At 41.5% G+C, this 23,355-nt stretch overlaps 1 protein-coding gene across 4 annotated transcripts; it reads left to right on the forward strand.

Moving 5' to 3' along the window:
* Positions 1 to 5,937: 5,937 nt before the first annotated feature.
* Positions 5,938 to 20,436, forward strand: LOC118215800 (protein mono-ADP-ribosyltransferase PARP6-like). Of its 4 annotated transcripts, none has more exons than XM_035396808.1 (23): positions 5,938 to 6,247; positions 8,413 to 8,626; positions 8,920 to 8,997; positions 9,530 to 9,624; positions 9,855 to 9,915; positions 10,065 to 10,155; positions 10,386 to 10,452; positions 10,807 to 10,929; positions 11,380 to 11,530; positions 11,969 to 12,100; positions 12,901 to 12,996; positions 13,222 to 13,314; positions 13,550 to 13,675; positions 13,919 to 13,984; positions 14,190 to 14,257; positions 14,366 to 14,414; positions 14,571 to 14,683; positions 15,329 to 15,401; positions 17,389 to 17,458; positions 18,092 to 18,171; positions 18,369 to 18,432; positions 18,594 to 18,678; positions 18,829 to 20,436. In XM_035396808.1, the coding sequence occupies exons 2-23, from the start codon at positions 8,624 to 8,626 to the stop codon at positions 18,929 to 18,931; spliced, it is 1,887 nt and encodes a 628-aa protein (XP_035252699.1). In that variant the 5' UTR covers positions 5,938 to 6,247; positions 8,413 to 8,623; the 3' UTR covers positions 18,932 to 20,436. The 4 variants fall into 4 exon arrangements, with proteins under 4 accessions (XP_035252699.1, XP_035252698.1, XP_035252700.1 ...); XM_035396807.1 differs by having other exon boundaries at positions 5,939 to 6,247; positions 10,807 to 10,956; positions 13,922 to 13,984; XM_035396809.1 differs by having other exon boundaries at positions 5,939 to 6,247; positions 10,807 to 10,956; positions 12,047 to 12,100.
* The last annotated feature ends 2,919 nt before the right edge of the window (positions 20,437 to 23,355 follow it).

Consider the following 23,355-nt stretch of genomic DNA (forward strand, 5'->3'; position numbering starts at 1 on the left):
CATATCCCTCCGAGAACAAAGCAGATAGGTCGCAAAATAAAATTAGTACTGTACATTTTTATACAAACTATTTCCAAATATTCTATATTAAATGGTAAATTTATCAATAATTGTTCAATAAAATGCGACAGAACTGGTTAATAATTTCCAAATGGACCAGTTTGATACAGAAAGGGGTGGGTATTCTTCCACGGCATAGATATGGCGTTTTACGGTCAGTATCCAATCACAAAGCTTGCCTCAGCTGTTTAAATAGGAAGCACTAACGCTGCTGAGCATAGGAGTAGCGTGTGGTAGTTGAAGGATGTTTAAGTCAAGTATCTTGTGGAATCCATACGTAAATTCTGGTAATTTCCGATGAGCCATTTTTTTAAATTATGTAAGAAAAATATTTTTTCTCTGAAGTGTTTTTTTTCCCTTCTGAATACAGCTATATATAGTTCAGCTGGTGGCCTGAGTGTGAACAAATAAGAGTTGCAGCAAGACAACTCACTCTCCCTGGCTTCATCAGGCTCGTATAAAAAACATGCAACAGGGGTGTAGTAAAATATTTACAGTATGCATTTATTCATCCATGATATATTTGGTTAACTGTGTCTTGTGTGTATCAATTTCAGACATTATGAAACCAATTTATGTTTAAATTCGTAAATGAACTGGCACCATGGAGAGGAAATAGCCTTTCTCGCTTTGTATCCCATAACAGGCATTACCAATGATACTTGATCTATGAAATTGATCAGAACAAATCACTGCCATAACACCCATACTGCACATATCTCTCTTCACACATGCACATACTATACATTATATGCATTTATGAGACTATGTATGGCTTACTGATTACATTATTATGTAATATATAGTCATGTCCCACATTCCCAGTATGGGAAGGGTGTACTATTTTTATTTTTTTTTTCCTTTTATTTTTTTAGGCTTCACACTCTTTAAAAAAAAAAATCGTAATTGCAATAATTCTCAGAAGTGAGAAACACAGATGAAGAGATGTGATTAGCCATATAGTGGCAGTGAGGTTATAATGGGAAAGCAGAAATATACAACAACACTTTTTATGCTCTGTGTTTGCTAAGTCTCACTTGTAAATGAGGTTCTAAATCACAGTTAATATCCTGTTACAAAAATGGTTATACTACTGCTGCTATTACTACTGCTCTTGCTACTGCTACTGCTGCTGCTGCTGCTGCTGCTACTACTACTACTACTACTAATAATAATAATAATAATAATAATAATAATAATCGTCATCATCATCATCATCATCCAGTGGCTTGTTATCAGGCCTTCAGGTATCCAGCCTGTGTCATACTTTATTTGCATACTTTATTATTTTTCTATATTGCCGTGTCTTGCAATAACTTAGTGCCTCCTCAGAGCTCTATTCCCATCACTGCTGTTCTCTTTATTGCTGGGCTCTGAGCCCAACCAGCCTGCAGATGCACAACAGGTCCCTGCAATATATATCAAAAGTAACTACTTCTCGAAAGGCTGCATTCTAAAAGGAATCTTATGCAAACGACATTCGTCTCTAGCAGTGTGCTCAGTGCATTTTGCAAACAGAGCTCAATGATTAAGTCTCAAATCTAATTAGACTTTGTGGTGGTCTGAGCTCACTATCGGGTATCTTAGAAACAGTATTAAAACCGAGTGCTGATAGGTAGTCTAAACATTGTGAATATGATACAACAGTGATTCCCTATGCCCATAGAGGTGTAAACCATTAAGAGATGTCAGTAAGTCTATATGTCTTTCGAATGCCACAGGAAAATATTTGCAATGGGACCCTCCCTGATAACTACTTCCTGACTCAGCTCTTCACCCTTAAAATACACCAGATGGGTAACTAAGCCTTTCAAATGTGTAATAACTTACACATTCCCTAATAAGTCTGTTATTCCTCTGTGCTTATCATATTAATCCCCTATTTTTATCCAGTCTTTCTTTGTGCAGTCTTTTTTTTTTTTTTTTTGGTCCAGGTTGCATATAAACACTATATTTAACACTATGACAGGACCAATTAACTAGCTTGCATAGCTTTTAAATCCCCTGTAAATAGAACACTTTTCTTTTCTAAAGTAGCACCACCTTTACAGGTTAAACAGTAGCAGTGTCCTCTTAGTGTCATATTTACTGTAAGCCATAATTCTAGATGACTGTAAGCCTCATCCTGATAGTTAGATCAAAATTTTCAATAATGCAGTTGTCTACCTGCATACCAATGACACACAATGAGGCTCAATGGTAGATTTCAGTAGGACAGGGATTCCCTTGCATAGCAACTAGTGATCATTGATGATTTAATTTTCTGTAATTTGATATCTCTTTCCACTAGGCATTGCACATACTGGAATGCGGGCACTGACAATGTGCCCAACTTGCTGATCTATGTTTAACCTAAAAATAGTCCGGTGCAGAGAGACTGGAATATTAATGCATATTAAATGCAGGTTTCATGAAAGATATACAAATAAAGATCTGGTGGATGGTCTCTATTGAGTGCCTATGCACCATGGGGAAATTACAGAAATGGAAAGACATGTAAGACTATACAGTGGAACGGTATGTTCTTCATATGTCACATATCCCTCCACAAGTCCTTATAACATTGGGCTCAGATCTTAAAATACACTGTTGGGTGAGCATGTTAGCCTCTCATATAAGGTATCTATTCTTTTTTCTTGGTTTTTTGTACTTATTTGTCACATATTGCAGTACATGTGCAGAATTCATGGGCCATGTCATAACAAATTGCCTGATGAATGATTTTTTTTTGTAAGCCACATTTATTACATGTCTTATTTCATGCATATTTCTTAGTTCTGTTCATTCTGTGTGAGTGTGTGTGTGTAGACTGTACACTATAAAAGATTCTTGCATTGCTAAAATCATCCAAAATAACATCAATGTATTATATTATCCTCCTCCAACATAAGAGCAAAGTTATATCCTGTTAAAAAATGTATAAGCATATGTTTGTTTATTGCAGCTAAGATTACATCACATCACATGACATTACAGTCACATAGCAGGCGCTCTTACCCAGAGTGACACACAAAAGTGGAAAAGGCTCAGTGGCCCATTTATGGTCAATACGTCTAATTTTAACCTAACAGGCAACAATTTGTTTTGTAACAAAAGAAAGTACCACTAGTTGGGTAAAAATCTCTTTGCACAGTTATACCTACATGCAACATTATCCAAACAGAAATTCAAAAAAAAAGAAAAAAGATAGTAAGAAAGAAAAAGGAAAGATAAGCCTTTTACATGCTTGCTAGCCACTGTAGTCCAACATTATGAAGCATTCATGGTTCTTTATATGCAATAGTGTAATATTATATGAAATTATGCTCTGTAGCACAGTGTCTTGATCAGCGTTATTAGACCTCTGCGGGGGAAGGTGCTGTTGCACAGCCTGTCGGATGTGAAGACAATGCAGATATCCTTAATGGATAATGGACTTAAAGGGATTGTTCACTTTTTGGTATTTAAAAATAACTACAGTTTTAGTGCACTTTCTGTTGTTTTCGATCAGCCCTAACATTTTTAAATGCAATGAAGGACATTTTAGATACAAAAGTTTCTTGTGACCAGCTGGATTTAGAGTTCCCGAAATAGGAGCATTTGGAGTTTGTGGTCTAAATACAGCAAATGCGTTTCAAGTAACTCCAAAGCACATTCTCTTTTTTGCATGCCATTCAGACTACCGAAGAGTGTAATTCACACAAATGACCTGCAACTAGCTAAATTTGGAGGGACAGGGAACATGAAGCAGGCCTCACACAACCTTTGGTCAGAATATGACTTGGGGATTGTTTGGGTGCTTGGGGAAGATGAATAGGAGAGGTGAGGACGAGGTGAGAAAAAGTGCAGCTGCAGCAGTTTAAGTTTTACTGGGTTTGTAATTTTTGAAGGATTGACATCCAACTCACTTTAGCGAGAGACTAAGGCTGATTCAAGAAAAAATAATGCTCTGCTCATCAGGGCTATTAATTTAATGTCTACATTAGCCGAGACAGTAAATTACAAATGACAAATAAGTGAAGTTTTAGTATCAAAATAAAGCCTACCCACTATGTTCTTTCGATAGTAGCAGTGTAGTATAATGGATAAGAAGCTGGTCTTGTAACCTAAAAGCTCACAGGTTAGATTTCCAGCGAGTAAGGTGCTTGGCCTGCATTGCTTCAGTATATATCAAGCTGTATAAATAGATGTAATGTATATGTAAAAAGTTATGTAAGTCGCTCTGGATAAGAGCGTCTGCTAAATGCCTGTAATGTAATGTAATGTAGCATGGGTACTCAGCCCTGGGACCAGCTCCACTTACAACTGCCAAGCATGCACAAATACTCCTGTTGAGTCAGATTATTAAAAATGCAACTTATCGTATGGAGTAAAATTTAGCCAACGGCTTATTAATTATATTATTTACTTGATTGATGATTGGTTGATTGAATGATAGGTTGATGCACAGATTTGGGGTATCTTTTTGTAGCTCTGTGTTTACAGGTGTGGTACCTATTGTATTAAAGCAGTTTATTAAAAACGAAATGGCGGTGTCAGTAGTGTCCTGCCTTGGATTTGAAACTCAAAAGTCAACAGCTCCCTCTAGTGTCCATTAAAGTGTATGAGCAGACTCCATGTAATGAAGTGAAATAGTCCCCCCCCCCAAAAAAATGCATTCAACTGAATGCATCCATTCAAGAAAGAGAATTTTCAAAACTCACATGAACAAAAACAAAATCTTAATAAGCAGCCGGAACCAGCAAACCGTGCCGTAATTTTGTAATTGTAATGGACTAGAAGTGCAAAATGTTTTTGTGGTCCAAGTTTGAAGTAGGCAGCATTGTAATATCTTTATTGCAGCTGTCTTTGTTTCAATTCTCTTATGATTCGAGAAACTGCACTGCATTAACTGTACTGCATATAATATGTTTGATTATACGTATTCAGTCACATGCATATGCGTCAAGCCAATGTCATGCACTCTGTCATTCATTGAAATATTCTGACCATTGACCTCTAGCTGCAAGAAAATAATTATAAAATAAAGAATAATACTACAATACAGAGGTTGGCTCTTTTGTAAACCTTCTTATTTTGTTTTTGACCTTGCATTATTTTATTTGACACACCGTATGTCCACCGCAAATTCAGGGGCTAAATAGATTTGTTCAAAGCTGGGTTCATTGGTATGTTACAATCTTGAAAAAAAAGGCTTGCTTGGCTTTTGGTCTTATCTTGGGATTCTCTTGTTTGGACAGCTGGCTGCAGAGCAAGTTTTCACCCAACAGTCTTCTGCAGCAATATTTAACAGCAGACTATGTAGCATGTTCAAATTTTAAACAAATGTCCTTTTCAATACCGAGGATATTCTGTTACTACTACACACAAAAGACCAGTGCATGAGCCTGGAGCCAATCAGAACTGAATAAATATTAAATTAATGAAGAAAATATGTAGGAATAGTGACTCTTCAGTCTTTCTTTTGTGATCATTATGTTCAGGGACCTGTGACCCTTTGGACATTGAGGCACTTTTGAAAATAATCAGTCAGAACATGACATGCACATACGCTAAGGGGACCATCCTGGACCCTGTTTCTCTGCCACACTGTGTCCCCCAGCACACCACCCCCCTCCCCCGCTCCCTCTTGCCCCCCTCTCCCACTGAGACTCCCCCCCCCACCCCCGCAGTACCACACAGAAAAACACTGTCTGCCAAAGCTTATAGAGCACAGGGATGGAAAAACCCAGACTACGCATAGAGAGAAATCATTCTCGGCTGGACATGTTTCTTATCTCTCTAGGCTCTCTTTCTCTCATCCCCCTCATTCTCTAATTCTCTCCATCCCCTTTTTCTCCCTCTGCCCGCTTCCAGCCTCCCTTAATGACTGGCTCAGTCAGCTGCGGGTCATGTGACCAGCCTCCCTTGCTCTGACTGAGCATGCCCAAGCTGTTCTGTGTTGTCAGGCAAAAAATGAGACAGTGAGGGAACAGCGATCTGCAATAGATAAACACAGGGACAGATAGGCGCGCGACCACAGAGCTGTGTGATAGAAGCAGAGCTGGGAGGCCGTGGAAATAAGATACATCTTTGCATCTTGATTCTCAAAGCCTGTCATTATTTCTGTTTTGTGAGACTGGAAAAAAAACAAAGCCAGGTGTGCCTTTAAACGGAGGAAAAAGGGAGGAAGCAGTCAACAGTGTCCCCCTCTCCATCTCCTGAGAAGGTAAGTGAGCAATACAGGGTATGAAGAGGGAGGGGGAGGGAGGCTGAACAGCCAGATACCTTTGTAGGTTTAATTTTCATTCAGAGGAGTGGGTTGATTAGCTGGCTTCTTCCTGGATGTATCAGAAAACAGAAATGAGCGGAGATGAGAGAAGAGGAGAGGAAAGGAGAGGAGAGGATGTGGAGGACAAGGCAGGGCCAATGGGGAGAGAGAGACAGCGAGAGAGAGAGGGGATGGATAGAGGAAGGTAATGAAGAGGAAGAAAAGAGGGGGATGGGATTTGGAAGGGAGTTGCGGGGTGGTTAGGGACAGGTTATTTATGGGATGAAGGAGAATGGGCGAAGGCATTGGGAATGTTGTCAATGAATAGATTTAATAACAACTGAGAAGCGCATTGGTGGAACACACAAGCTGGGTTATATTGATCAAATGTAATAGTGAAATGAGAGCAAATGTAGCAATTTCAGGAGGATTAGACTATTGGGAAATATGCCTCAGTAAATGCAAAAAAAAATGGCTTGGTGTTGGAATTTTGTACAGCCCCTGTGCTGGGAGCACAGAGCACGGAGAAAGAGGAGAGAGAGAGAGGGAGAGAGTGAGCGAGCGAGAGAGAGAAAGAGAGAGAGAGAGAGGGGGGAAGCCTTTGTAATGACTCATATCAGGGTTTGAAATATAGTGAGACTAGTTCTGCATTTGCTTTACAAAGAAACTGTCATACAGAGTGTGTATATTTTTTAAAAACTCACATAAAAAGGAAAATTCAATGTTGCCTAACAATATATTGCTGTTTCACCATATATTTTTTATGCTTGAAAATGCTTCCTGCTTGTTTATTCTGGGTTTCATAAACATACAGGTGTTAGTGTGTGTGTGGGAACAAGCATGTTTGTGTTTCCCCTTCATTTATGGTTAAAATTTATGGGTGATCAGTAGGATCAGTACAGTGCAAGGAGGACAAGAAGGGACACGTGCGTGCATAGCCCGTCATCATCATCATCATTATAGGAAATCACTACTTAACACAATTTTAATCTGTGCATCTAAATTCAGACCTCATGTACATGTGCCTGTGTTTAACTTATACATTAACGCCTATTTAATTGAGGACACCCATTTTAATTCTAAAGGACCCACAGGCAAATAAATATTAATGACAAATTCAGCTATGATCAATGATTTTGCGCTTGGAAAAATCCACATGCAATCCTTAATTTAAATAGGTTGTCCTTCTCTGTAATTTGCTTCCTGTAAAGAGATCCAGTCTGTCGGATCATGGTCTAGTCTAATTGTTTTTACTCACAAGCTTGTTTTCAGACTTTGAGATTTCAGACTTGGTCCCTGGGGAAAATGGAATTACTGAGTGATGTATCTATCTAGCTGTGAATTAATATTCTGGCTGCAGACTTGAGTTTCAAACCTGAGAACAGACTCAAGAACAGCATGCAGTATATGTCTGCTCTTCAGGGGCTGGAAAGGCACCAGAAATACTGTGATTGAGGTATCTGGGTTGCCTACAATTGAAATGCAATGCTTGCATTGTGTAGTTTGTCCATGTGCTTCTGAAAAGAGTGCAGAAAAAATCTAATAAAACATTTTATTTTTTCCCAACAAATCTAAAACCAACATTAAATTGCAAAGCAGCTCAACAAAGTTTTTCAGGAAAATAAATAGATATCACACTGTTGGATACATACCTAGTGTCTATTTAAAATAGCACCAATGGCGTACAATAAAGTGTGGCAATTTTCAATATTTTACAAAACCAATTTAAAAAGATATTAAATCTAAATTGCCCTGTTGAGCGCATACAGTTTAGTGTGATTCCAATACATCACTATTTCTGCAGCAAACCCAAAACCCCTGTGATAACACCCACAAAAATCAAGAAAATCCCACACAGAGCCTCTCTCCCACACAAGTTCCACAGTGATTAATGGAGTGGTGATGGAAGACAGGAACTATGGTTGCTAGGATACACAGGAAGGTGGAGAGTTGATGATGAAGCCGCGGTTATGACTTGGCAAGATGGCAACGCTTTCACAAAACCTTCATTTGCTAAATCCATTCCTCTGAGAAATATTGAGTTTAGGTTTTTTAATTACAAAATGTGAATTTTTACATGTATTTTGATCTTTTTGATCTTTGTTTTTTCTTTTTTCTTTAAGAAAATGCAGATTAGCAGGTGTCCACAGAGCAGCCACTGAGAAAGGGTCCCTCCTCGTCGTTTGGTTCAGATTCCTAACCCTTCCTAACACTCACCTCATCCCCACCACAACCCCTTATCCCAGAAGATCCAGTCCTGCTCACTCCACCACAGCTGGGATGGAAGGGAGAAGCTGGGGCCTGTATAAGAAGCACACATGAACCTCTGATCCAATGGTAAGACAGTCTGCCAGAGTAAGCTTACACTCCCAGTTCATATTTTTTGGTGAAAAGTGAAAAGTCAGTTAAATGACTTTTCAAATGAAATCAGGTGAGAGAGAGTCTTAATAATATTTTATATTATTGCTTTGTGTGTTGCTTTGGTAATATGGCTGTACTTTTCCTGCCAATAAAGCTAATTTAAATTTAAATTGAAAAATGTGTGTGTGTGTGGGGGGGGGGGGGGGTGGCTTTCAAGATATTTGCTCTCTTTGCTGAAGCGAAAGCCTTTTCAACCTTAAATCCTGCAGGACCTCAAGAGCCAGTACTGGACTGATGAGGAATCTGATGGGGACAATGACTCCGAGGAGTTCCTGTATGGGATCCAGGTAAGCCCTGCAGCATTAACCCATCATCAGTCTTAGTGAATTACAGCATTATGGTGAATGACACATTTTGTATGTCACAAGGGAAGACTAATGAAAAAAGGTTAGGCAATCAGAACAATACATTGGGATCTAAGGCACACATGGATTTTACAGTATGTAAGTACTATTTGTTTCATACAATACAATCCTTTTCACTATGTATCTGACCGTGTAAGCTAAACTGTGTTCATTTTTTGGGGATTTTGAGAATTCTGGAGTCTGCTTTTAACAGCATGGTAATACCAGTCACGTCATATAAAGTGAATTAACATTGCGGATTTTTATAATCTTTTGATCAGAGTTTTGGACAAAATAAAGGGCCTCACAGGAAATCAAATCATAATCCATCTTTGTTGAAAAGATTTTAAAAACCATTTCACAGCTATATTTACATACAAACACATACACACACTCACACAAACGCATTGTTGTGGATGTGTTGAATAGTGTGTTCACCCATGCCCAGTCATGACCTGCCCAACTCTGTCCGTAGGGGAGCTGTGCTGCCGACCTGTATCGCCACCCCCAGCTAGATGCTGACATCGAGGCCGTGAAGGATATCTACACAGACACTGCTGTCTCTGTCAGGTACACCCTCCCAGTGAAGTTCAACAGAACGCTGGGGACCCTCAGTACTTCCTGTTTTGTCATTGTGAGAGTGGCACGGCTGACATGAATAACAGCTGCCTCTCATCTATTTTACATGGTGAAGAAATGCTTCACCGTGGGAAAACACACACACACACACACACACAAAAGTCACAATGGCCTTTTTCAGTTTGTGACCTTTCTTCTGTCCCTCTGGTTTCTTTTGACAGAGAGTATGGGACAATTGACGATGTGGACATTGACCTGCAAATCAACATCAGTTTCCTGGATGTGAGTGTGCAGACATACTGCTCTCTCTCCTTCCCTCTCTCTCGCTCTTATGTTTTTTTTGTAATGGTGAAACAGGCTTGTGGCTTTCTCGTTCTCATGCGGAAGCTGTATGTGCCCCTCTCTGATGTTCTCTGGGTGTGTGTGCCCAGGAGGAGGTGGCGACGGCCTGGAAGGTGATTCGGACAGAACCCATCATCCTGCGTCTCCGCTTCTCCCTCTCTCAGTACCTGGATGGACCCGGTAAGCACAGTAGGGTGTGTGTGTGTGTGTGTGTGTCTGTGTCTGTGTGCATGTGTGTTTTCCCTTACTGTGTGTGCTCTTGAAGAATGTGTGTCCATGTACTGTATATGTGTTTCTTCCTGTGTGTTACATTAAACTTTGTTTAACGACTGCATTTGGGAATTAATTTATTTTCGGTCCTCCAATAATCATTGCATTGCATTCATCTCTGTTTTCCTCTGTTCTGACAGAACCTTCAGTCGAAGTGTTCCAGCCGTCCAATAAAGACGGCTTCAGCCTGGGCCTGCAGCTGAAGAAGTGAGCAGTGCTGGAAGCTCCAGCTTCTCCGCCCATACGTCAGCCACACTGAGACCCAAACAACAGACAGCACCTCTGCACAATAGACCATCTCGTGTGTTACATTTGGTTATAACAAGGATGATAACCCACAGTACACATTTACCAGATTTACAACAACCAATAATTTTCATACAATACACTGCCACTATCATCTAGATTTAACCAACATTCAACTGCGAAAAAACTGTGCTTTTGTTAAGACTGAGTTAAGGATAAATGTTGACTGAATCCAGTCCATGTGTGAATGGGACATGGAAAATGAAAAATGATGGCAAAGGGACTGATGCACCCCTCCCTACCTAATTCTCCCAGAATCCTCAGCATGTTCACGTCGCAGCAGTGGAAGCACTTGAGCAATGAGTTCCTGAAGGCGCAGCAGGAGAAGAGGCACAGCTGGTTTAAGGCCGGAGGCACCATCAAGAAGTTCCGTGCCGGGTTGAGCATCTTCTCCCCCATACCCAAGTACTGCTGCTGGCTTTATCTCACATGATTAGCATTCACGGGCTTTTCATACATTTTTCACTAATAACATATGTTACAACAGTATCTTATTAGAATTGTTATCATGTACAATATGAAATTAGATATTTTTCTTCTTCTTCTATTATTATTATTATTATTAGTAGTAGTAGTAGTAGCAGTAGTAGTAGTCGTAGTAGTAGTAGTAGTAGCAGTAGCAGCAGCAGCAGCAGCAGCAGCAGCTGTAGTAGTAGTAGTAGTAGTAGTAGGTAATGGTAGTAGTAGTAGTAATAGGAGTTGCAGCACTAGTAGCAGTAGCAGCAGTAATAATAGTAGTAGTAGTAGTAGTATTGCAATATAATGTAAGTATATTGAAAGTCAGAAACGGTGCAGATCTGTGACTCTGGCCCTGATTCTGACCCCCAGGTCTCCCAGCTTCCCCCTGATCCAGGACTCGGTTCTGAAGGGGAAGCTGGCCATGCCGGAGCTGCGTGTGACCCGGCTCATGAACCGCTCCATCTCCTGCACCATAAAGAACCCCAAGGGGGAGCTCTTCAGCTACCCCCCAAACAGCCAGGTCAGCCCCTGTACCCCCACCCAGGACTGCTGCCCCACTCTCAGTTCTGCCTCTCCTCTCCTCAGTATTCATAGGTCAGATCACAACTACCAGTCTAAAGGAAGACACATACTGTTCTTACTTGTAAAAATATACAGAATTGTAAATCCATGCATTATTTATGAAGACACATTTGCTAACAAAGTAAAGTAAATATGAACGTTTATTGTAAAGCCAAAATAGGTAGCAACAAAGATTCAAGTAGTTTTTGATTGCACAAATACTGAAGCTTAATTCAGATAAATAAAACAAACATTTCAAATTCCGTAAAGTTTATATTCGTTACTACATGATCTCTTCCCTTCTCAAGCACATCCTACATTCTCAACCTTCCCTCATCCCTTCCCAATATGGCTGGCGCCCTTTCCCATAATGCTTTGTCTTCACTTGACCCATCAGACCGTGGCTGTCCCGGCGGCCAGGCCCCCAGCGCAGATTACCACGAAGCAGCTGATTGAATTGTTTTTCTCATCCCAGGCGGGTGGCCACTGCAAGAACATCCCTACCTTGGAGTACGGCTTCTTAGTGCAGGTATGGCTGCCATTGGTCACAGTACAGTAAGCAGCCCCTCAGGGCCCATAAATGACCCATAAATTAGTTTGGTTAATGTTGACTTGCACTCTGGATTATTAGTCTATCCTTTGGTGTCGGGCCTTATGAAAATGTTGCACTGGGTGCTATCAAGGAACTTTTATTTATTTGTTTACTTTGTGAGGGGTTTCCATGATCTGTACTATTGGATGCCAGATTTTAAAGGCGAAACACATTTATTTTAAAATTGATTTTACACTATTTCAGTTAAATAAAAATAAAAAATTGAATTGGATTGTTCCTTATCCTAGATTTAGCAAAAACAAAATCTGTATGAATTGTCTAGTTAAAATGTAAATTATAAAAGCCAAAAATATTTAAGGCAAATGTGTTACTTATGAGTATTTTCAACATTTTGTAAATGGTCATATTTGATTGCAACATCGCTGTAATCTGGTTAAATACTGCATGTAATCATGCTTATATCTCCAGCTTTTGAAAAGCAGAACAGGGTTAAAAATATGCATCAATATAAAACACTTGATTTACATAATTTGCTAATCAGGAGTTCAAATGTAGTAAAACAGTCACGCTGTTTCCCTGGGGTCAGAGCTGTACCAGTCAATCTTACATGTGTGCGCACAGGCTATTCAGAAGAGGGGAACTCAGTGTCTTTGAATCCTGATTATAGATGATGTCATCCTAATCCTTTCCCGTCCCACCCCTGCCCTTGGGGAATGGAGATGCAGTAGAGGTAGGAGTGGAGGTTGCCAGGGAAACCATGTCCTCTCTCTTGACAGATAATGAAATACTCAGAGCAGAGAATACCCACGCTGAATGAGTACTGCGTGGTCTGTGACGAGCAGCATGTCTTTCAGAATGGCTCCATGCTCAAGGTACTGAATGCAAAAATGTATTTGACGTTGAATGCATGTATGTGTGCTTTCTTGTACCTTAATATATTATCAATATATTATTTACTATTTTGTGGTTCGTATCACATGGCACTGGTTTTATTATAATTGCTCTTTGAAAAACATATTATTGGCCATACGCTGTAAGATAGAATGTGTGACTGTTTGACTGTGTGAGCCCAAGTCTGCGTGCCTCTTCCTGTGCAGCCAGCAGTGTGCACCAGGGAGCTGTGTGTGTTTTCCTTCTACACGCTGGGTGTGATGTCAGGAGCCGCAGAGGAGGTGGCGACTGGAGCGGAGGTGACACTGCACCCACACACACATGCACACACACACACACACACACACACATATGCACAGACCCACACACATACACACACACACCCTCACACACATATGCACAGACCCACACACACAAGTACTTATTGTTTAAGATGGCATTATATTGAGAATACATAAGTAAATCAGTATACTGATTTGAAAACAGTATGTTCCTCCATGTTGGTCCATGTGTTCTGCTTTTTGTGGTTCCTAGGTAGTGGACCTGCTGGTGGCCATGTGCAGGGCTGCCCTGGAGTCACCCCGCAAGAGCATTATCTTTGAACCCTACCCGTCAGTGGTTGACCCCAACGACCCCAAGACACTGGCCTTCAACCCTAAGGTGGTGAATTTAAATTAACCTAATTTCAGCTTCACCTCCTGAAATTACACATGACTTCATCTTACTCTCTTAATAGATTCATTTTTTATTTTTTATTATTATTTTAAACATTTTTTATTATTATTTTAAACATTGTCTAATAACCTCACAGTCTATTAAAAGTCAAAAACTCTCTGTTGTTTTCTCTCTGTCTTTTTTCCTTCTGTCTCTCCCTCTTTCACTGTCCTCTCTCTCTGGTCACAGAAGAAGAACTATGAGAGACTGCAGAAGGCTTTGGACAGTGTAATGTCCATTCGGGAGATGACGCAGGTACCATGGAGGAGGACATATTCTGAATCTTGGCTCAGACTGAACCTCACAAACAACAAATCAGTAACAGGCATAAGCTAAATATTTTTTAATTCACCACAGACATGTAAATTTATCTCAGTTAAGTATTTACTACTACTACTTATTCACTGTTTTCATTTATGATCAGCATTAAAAATGAAAATGGGGATGAAATATTTTCTAGGGATCATATTTGGAGATCAAGAAGCAGATGGACAAGTTGGACCCTCTTGCCCATCCTTTGCTGCAGTGGTGAGTGGAGGGTGCTGTCGCCTTGTAATGAAGCATAGTCCTAAGGTTTTACACGGGTGTGCATTTCTGAAGGAGGTCCTGATGATGATGCACTTCCCTCTCTTTCAGGATCATATCGAGCAACAGGTCCCATATTGTCAAGCTTCCCCTGAGCCGAGTACGTCCTGTGCCTTCAGTGGGACCTCTGAGGCTGTCTATCTGAGCTGTCATTCACTCTCAGCTCCTGGTATGCTTTTTTTTCCTTTGCAGGGCTCTTACACTGTTTGCTTAATCCTGTGTCCCCTCGCTGTCTTTCCGAATGCTGTCTCCATAGCAACTCAAGTTCATGCACACGTCCCACCAGTTCCTCCTGCTCAGCAGCCCCCCAGCCAAGGAGGCCCGCTTCCGCACCGCCAAGAAGCTCTATGGCAGCACCTTTGCCTTCCAGTGAGTTCTCCCCTCCACCCATCCCACAGTCCTGAGCTAGTACGGTGGCATCCAGAGGCAGAACACAGACAGACACAGCATCTATACCTGACAGGTCATGAACTCAGGGTTATACAGGGACTAAGAAACATTAAGATATGCAAATGAGTAATTTTGACTTCCTGATTATTAACTGAAACTCATCGGCTTTAAACTAGAATAAGAATAAAACACAGCACCATGTTCAGTGATTGGGATTAATCAGGAGATTAAATTTGGCCTCAAAGAAAAACACATTTTGATTTGCTCTCAAAGGCTGATTCCATGAATATTGTTTCTGCTAAGGAGAAAACTGTTTGTTGTATGAAAATGTGAAAAAAATCTACAACTGGATCTCATAAGTATCTTTTAGGTATGTAAATAAATTATCGCTTTTATGAGCAACTGTAAGTATATATTATATGAGTTTATAAATGCTTTTTAGTGTTTAATTTGGATTACAGAAAAATGTGAAAGTTGTTGAGTACGAAAATGGAAAGCAATCACTTGTCTCTGTTCCTTTGCATCTGATGAGAGGCCTGGTCACACAAACAACACACCACGTCCAGGACTTACACCTGTATTCACAGCTGTCCGTGTGTCTCTCTCTCTCCACACCTGCTTTAGTGGTTCCCATATAGAGAACTGGCACTCCATTCTGAGAAATGGACTAGTCAATGCGTCTTATACCAAACTGCAGGTATGTAGCGCTCGCAGTTAGAGGGATTAAGATGCATCCTCTCTTGGACAGTGCCTGTGTTTGTCAATGTGGGCCCGCTGTCCAGCTGATCCATTTTGACAGTAACGGATGCCACGTTCCTCCTCGTTGTTTTTGTTTTGGCTCGTTTTGTTTTTGTTTTCACTGGCAAGGCCCACCGGTATCTTCCCAGGCTCATGTCGGGCACCGACACTTCCTGTGCTGACAGCATTGAACACCATGACTCCACCTGTCTGGAGAGGACAGAGGCTGTGGTGTTCAGTGGGTGCCTGGGGTTGCCTGTTGGCCTTGCCTATGGCAAGTGTGGACCACTGAGAGCCTCAGATTCACCACACAGTACCCCACTGGTTAGAGTCACTGCTTCAGCTGTTCTGGCTTCAGCTGCTGCTGCCTTGACTGGTCTTTCAATAGCAGGAGCCCCACAGTCCAATGGGGCTTCAGTCAGCATCTGTATTCACTCCAACCTGGCCCCTATGTCACCAACAATAAACAGGGTTTCTATAAGGGCACGGTGACTGAGGACCACTAAGTAGAAGGTCAGTATCTGCAACGCTTTTGCTCGGTTTCTTTTCCTGGTTAATTGTACTTTGTCTCACTTGCACTGTATTGTTTTTGCTCTTTCCATAGAGAACAGAGAGAAGTGAACCAGCTAATGGTCATGTGACTGGTCTTGAAATCCATACATCATTGTTCAGACTGTAGACTGAATTTGGCATAGATTTCATTCACCCACTTCCTAATCAATATTTAATCTCAATGCAAAAATGTCCTGTGTATTGTACTGCTATTTTGCCATGCAAAAACTGTACCATACTCATGGTATTTGTGGGGAAGTAATATATTTGAGTATGCCTAATATTTTTTGAATATACAGTGTGCAAAAAGTTACTAAAATCTTTTAATACGTTAAAAAACGTTATTCTGCATTTATTATGAAAATAATAATATGTGCATTGCTCATAGTGCCAAGCATGATAAGTACTTAAAAATCATATAATTGTACTTTCATAACCTGGCATCAACAATGTAAAACCCAGGATTTATATTATTAACTGATACTAATTTGAAAGTGATCTAAATATCTGTACAGTGGTGCAATACACAGTGTCCAGAGCACAGTACTGTTTTTTTACCATTAAGAAGGGAAAGGAGTAGCATGGTCCATTCCTAGGTTGTCATTGAATGAAGCATTCAATCATTCGCTGCTGCTTCCAGACCCAGCCGCATCTCAAACCGCAGTCACAGCCAGCTACATCCTGCTGTGCTTGCTTCGGTTTCCTCAGTTTAGCTCTCTCTTCATGCAAAGCTTTCCTTAGGCATCGGCAACGAAGCACAGACCCTTCTCCGCAATTTCTGTGCTGAACTCACATTCTGTCCCAGATGCCTTCTCCGCTCCTTGTGAAAAACTCCCATTGTTGACATCCCCCAGGCACATATAATTCATCAGAAGATATTCCTTTCCTCTCTTGGCTTAGCTTCGTGAACATGAGTGTGATTTATTTTTTATTTTTTGCCGCATCATCCTTCAAGTACAGTCCACCTCATCGTTTCTACTGTTGGCTGTCAGTATGCTTTTTACAGACTCCATCACACTCCTTTCATCCGCTCTCATTTTTCCATTCTCTTTCATGCTTGTGCCCCTTCTGTAACCCTACATTTCCTTTTAGACTCTGAGCTACAGTTTAATTTCCTCCTTGGTCTCCCTCCACCCCCCACAAACAGCTATCGCAAGTCCTCACTCTTCCTTATAAGGTCTTTCCTCACAGGATAAGTTAGGATATGGATGGCTGGCCACTGAAACAGGAAGATCTGCTAGGATTAAAATCTCTGGAGAATATTCAGTAATGTCTGGAAATGTGCTTCTTGGTGGATGTGAGCGCCCTGCATCTCTATGGCTCTGGTTGTGTGTTCTTAGTGTCACTCTTAGTGATTGCCCCCCCTCCCCTCCCCCCGCTCTTTTCAACACAAGCTGCATGGGGCAGCGTACGGGAAAGGCATCTATCTAAGCCCCATCTCCAGCATTTCCTTTGGATACTCAGGTAGGTAGCCTCCACTACAGTGCCGCATTGTACTCAACCAATCAACATCCGGCACGATTGCACCACGACAAATCATCATCTGGCATGATTTCACCGCGACCAGTCATCATCTGGCAAAATGTCACCACATGCGTCGGTTGTAGCAGCTTTTAGCAGCTTCACCCCTGTGTGTCTTGCATATCACAGTGTGCTGTCATATATCTGTGTTGTGTGCATAGATCCGGTGCCTGACTGTCCTGCCATTCCTGTGAATCCATCTCTGACCAATGTCAATGCCTTCACAGCTGTTGCGCTAGAGAAACAGGGAAAACCGCTAAGCAGACAACTGACAATGTTATGTTACTGCAGCAGTAGTTTACTTAGTGTCTTTGAGTTGGGTTCTGTCATTTAATGGGGAGTTCAGTAGGCAGAAGCTTGTGTATTGATCCACTGTGGGGCTGAGAGGAGTTTAAAACACTGGCTATGTAGGTGTCACAATCTGTCCCTCTGGATTTCACCTCAGTAGAGTGCTTTAAGGAGATATTATGCAGCTGTTTTTGCTGTTGAGCTTAGGCCTATGTTGCTCCCTATGGGACACTGACTGGCTCAGTCTGGAGAGAAGGCTTAACTCTGTGTTTGTACTGATCTGCCCAGGGATGGGGAAAGGACAACATCGCATGCCCACCAAAGATGAGCTGGTGCAACGGTACAACCGGATGAACACCATCCCTCAGGTAGCGCACACTAAGTACTCTTTTTTCTATTTCAGGCTACTATATATACACACACACCTCACACACACAGTATATGCGCAAAAACGTGTACACGTGAATGTGTGTATGTTTGTAATCTTATATGCTTATAATGGCTTATACGTATGTATTAAGTTACTCTGAAAAATGTGTTGTCATTCAACTTGATCTCTCCTCAGAGTCGTCCAATACAGTCCAGATTTCTTCAGAGTCGTAATTTAAACTGCATTGCCCTCTGTGAAGGTAAACTGACTAGCACTAATTTGCCAAACAATGAACTGTCAATGTATAATATTAACACAAAAAGACTGTTGTAATACTTGCATCTTAGATGTAGAACATTTTTTTTTAATTGTTCATCAGTTCTACGTCAATAATGGAAAGCCATCTCTCTGTTTCCTCAGTGATAACATCCAAGGACCTCCAGAAGCATGGGAACATTTGGGTTTGCCCTGTGTCTGACCATGTCTGCACACGCTTCTTCTTTGTGTGAGTATGGAGCTGTTCCACGTATAAGAATCTTAACACAAACTTATGGACTTTTCCTGACCCTTTCCGTGACTTTAAAATGTGGCTGGATCCTTTTGGCTTGCATCCGTTGAGTTATATCTTCCCCTCATTCACCTACCTATCCCTCAGGTACGAAGACGGCCAGGTGGGAGATGCCAACATCAACACCCAGGAGCCCAAGATCCAGAAGGAGATCATGCGTGTGATTGGGACTCAGATTTACTCCAGCTGAGCAATGGCAGGGCCACTGTACGGCCAGCAGGGGGCAGCAGATGGCCCTGTGAGGCTGAAGCCGCAAGGCTGTTCTTCGGAAACAGCCGTATCTTTGAATGTTTGTCAAAGGGAGCCAGTGGATCTTTTTTTTTCATATCCTTGCAATCTTATTCCCTTTTTTTCTCATTCTGTCCTTTGATCCATTTCTCTGACAATCTGCAGTAGAATGTTTATTATTTGCTCTCTTTTAGTCAGAAAAGTTGGATGGATAGTTTTGAGGAGCTCCCTCACTGAGAAAAGAGGACAAAGCAAAACATGGCGGAGCTGTCCCCATCGACTAGAAAATGTGACTATGACGAGATGGCTTTGAAAACCATTCAGGCCCCTCCCACAACCCACCTGACTGACGGCGAGATGGAGACACGGCCTGAGAGATACTTTGCAACAAACTGCAGCTTTAGTTTCCTGAACATACAGTAGCCCTCTCACGCATTCAGCTGACCCCACAATGGCCTTCATGTCGCTGCTCCTCTCTCATGCCCTTTCAGGGTTCTGGCTGCCTCCCCAGCCATGATGTCATCTTATTTTGAGGAAAGAAATTCTCTTTTATAATTATTCCCATGGTTGATTTGAAAAAATGGAAGTCATTCAGCATGCGTGCGCCATCCTCTCTTTAGTGAACTGTGAATAATCAGCAAACATGCTTTCAAAATTGCATCTATTATGCCTGGAAAAAAAAACATTACTTTTTTCAATTATTATTGTTTGTTTAATATTCTGTGAGTAATTTGACATAAATTAAGGGCACAGATGCAATCAGCTGTGTCATAGCTCCAGAGCCACAATTCATTTGAATTGAAACTGATTTTTTTTGTGCTTGAACAACCAGGGACTGCTTGAGCTCAAATCCAATCTAATCCAATCAACTCATCAGCTGTGCATTAAACAGTCATGCATTGTTGAAAGAGGCCCAGCACATCTCATTGTGACTGTACAAAAGATGACTGAGGTTCATTTGTAAGTGAGGGGATCTAACTTATGATATCTAGTTGTTAATACCGTACAGAGAAATCCAAACAGGAAGTAGTTTTAAATAAAAATACTTTTTCTTGACATATTTTCTTAGTCCTAGCCACAATATCTCTCCTGTATATTTTTGAACAATTAAAAAAAGAAGAAAAAAAAAACAGAAAAAAAAGAGTGAAAGAGCACCACAGCTTTCCATGACATGCAGAGGCAACACTAGCTGATTAGGCCCGCAATGAGTTTGTGACCATTAGATCAATAAAACCTACACATTATTCAGTTGCTATATTTCATTTGCTCTTTGTCCAACCGTGTCCATATAAAGCGTATTAAATAAACGTGGTTGCCTGAGTGCACGTTCTCTTTCTCAGAATGGGCTTGGCGTTTCCACTTAAATAATGAAGAACAACAGAATATTGGACATTATCAGAGTGCTCCTAATTGAATGAACCCTTCCACTCTTTGGCAAAATAAACATCACATGTACAATTTAGCATATATTGTTGTACTACTTGTTTGCTTGTTTGCATTAATTGCTCAAAAGCTTTGAAATTGACCCAGCACTTCTGCAGCCTTGGTCAGATCCACAAAGAGGCCTGTGGTCAGTCCAGAGACTGAATGTATTTAGAGTCCTGTAGCAGACTTTCACCATGAATGTCATCATTGTGCCATGTATAAAGTGTTATCATTTTACATGTGTTTGTGAGGATGTGAAAAGTGACATATGGAAAGTCTGGCAACATTTGTGCAAAGAAAGAGCTGGGATAACATACAGGGCTTTGGGTTTAAAAAATAATAAAAATATCCACAGAAATTAAGGTAATTTAAAAGATACAAACAAAAACGCACAGTGCCATGCCATGGATTTAGTGTTTCACAAGCCAACATGTACTGACATCTTTAAGACTGTAGGGGCCACTATCTACCTGAATGCAGTAGAGGAAAATTGGAAAACTGTCACTAGTATACATGCAGAATGTACTGTGGGTTACAGCATTGTAAAGGTTTATCACACTATAATTTCCCACCATATTGGTTTCATTGCAAACAACCTACATGTCACAACCTTGTTTGTTCTGTATTTAGCAAGAACCTATATGTATGGAGGCACTCACAAAAGCAATGATATTGAGTGCTGTAAGAAACCCTTTGACACCCTCACAGCATTACCCAACACCCCTCACTAGTTCTCTACATAGTTCTCTGGGTCTCAGGACCTCAGAGCTCAGTGGACTTTTGAATCCAGCCTGCAGCACAACTACAGTTATCCACTAGGAGGAGCCCTTGAGTTAGTCATTTATCTCTTCACTCATTTCTGTGCACACATATATACTATTTCTCAGGCTTACAAAAACAATCACCACAAACCAGCAAATTAAGCTTGTTTTAAAAGACAATGAAAGGCTGACGTAGAGACCACAGGCCAGAGCCGGTGCGTCACCCTTCCTGGAGCAGTGCCACTCCGCCTCCCCCGTGTGTGGTAATCACTGTGACCGTTCGGTTCCAGCACAAAAAAGAGCAATTAATCAGCCACACTTTATCGAGCTCTGCTCTCTTAACTTGCAGGCCCAGCCACGTGTCTGCAGTGGCAGCAGACGGGGCTGACAGGAAAGGTCACCGGTTTAACCAGGCTTGGAGGCTCTTTTCGGCCAAACGCCTCCTCCTTCCCCTGAACGCGGATGCAGGGAGCGCTGTGGCGCTCTGAAAGACCGCGAGCGCTAATGGAATTGAGATGAGTTCAGAGGGTGATCTAATCTCTTTCATTAATGTTAAAAAGTAAGCCTACAACCACGGTTTGATTTAAACGTTGACCTTTTGCGTTTCATGGTTTTTATTGGAAACAAAGACGCGAAGTCTCTTCTTTTAAAAAGGGGAACGCAGGCTGCAGGGGGATTTTGATTTGTGTCCGTAGAGCCGCGCTTCAGCTGCGGGTTCCTCTCGTCCTTTTAGGGGAGGGAGGTGGAGGCGAGAAACAAAATGGTCCCCATAGCATAAAAACACGCAAGCCTCAATACGTTAACCCAGCAACCACATGCTACAGTATGTATTACTGAGGCTCTCCTTTCTGGTGGAAGGTGTTCATATTTGATTGACACCGGTGCTTCCAGACTTGCCTTTGTCACTGCCACGTCATATTTGTTCTGGTGTACTGTATCCCTTAATCAGTATAGAGGAATACATATAAAGTGTAAAAACAATCTATATAAAATACAAAAACATGCTTACTTGTGACATCTTTCTTATAACAGACTTTTCTTTCCCAAGACAGACCAGAAATAAGAATTCCGCAGGGAGAAAACATCACAGTTAAAATTTACAGCGATCAAAACTGTGAAAGCCATTGTCTCTCTTTCTTGCTGCATCTTTCACTTCCTTTTTTCCCTTTTCCGTCTTTCATGCTCTCTCTCTGTCGTGTCATGATTTAAGCTTTTTTATTCATCTACGTATTGATTCATTTCTTTCGGTTCAGTGAAATTACAGAAATTGCCTGTGTCTTGCTAGGAGCAGCAGAGGAAAGAGCGTTTAAAGTTGATTCCTTTTTTGATTAGTTCTCACGCCTTCTGAGATATTCCAAATTCATTAATATTCTACTTTGTAGCCGGATGACATCCACACAGCGCGTCTTCTCCAATGCTAATGCAGAGAAGCCTAGTCCCCCAGACCTTTGAGATATCCAGTGGCACTTTGGCTTTGTTCAGCCACAAGGGTCTCCCTTAAAGGCAGCAGGGACGCACGCTGCTGTATTGAAGTTCTGACTCCATAATTTCCAAGTTCTCCAGAATATGGGGGTGAATGACAACTCTCTCATTCACTCTCTATCTCTCTCTGTCTCTCTCTCTCTCACACACTGACACACATACACATATATACACACACACACACACACACCTATATACTGTATAAACACGCACACACACATGCACAAGCACACATACACATACACGCACACACACACTATCTCTCTCTCTCAGTCACAGACTCAGGTCGTCTCCCTGGTGTCTGCACTGATGGCCCCCTCCTCTCTGTTCCCTGTTGTGTAGTGATGAGGCTCTGACCTCCCTCAGCGTGAGTGGCAGCTGTAGATCTCAGCGTGCCCATCTCTGTGTGCCAGCGATGTTAGGAGCAGAATGTGGGCCCTTCCTAATGAAACGTCGGAATTCCAGTCTATGGTTTCATCACCGCCATCCCGCAACCCGCCATCCTGCAAACCCCCCCCGCCACCCCCACCCCCCCAATCCCACACCACACCATCACTGATGAGCCTCTCTTTCCCGCTTCTTCTTTGTTAAATTTCCCCAGAGCTCCTGCGTCTTATCTGTCGTCCTGGTGACTCAGGCAAAGGGAGATGTGTTTGTCTGTTTCCCTCCCTGCAGCACTCCCAAATTCAATTACCCTCCTATAATCTGACTGCAGCTC

The sequence above is a fragment of the Anguilla anguilla genome, chromosome 16, assembly GCF_013347855.1.
Source record: "Anguilla anguilla isolate fAngAng1 chromosome 16, fAngAng1.pri, whole genome shotgun sequence".
NCBI classification, from domain to species: domain Eukaryota; kingdom Metazoa; phylum Chordata; class Actinopteri; order Anguilliformes; family Anguillidae; genus Anguilla; species Anguilla anguilla.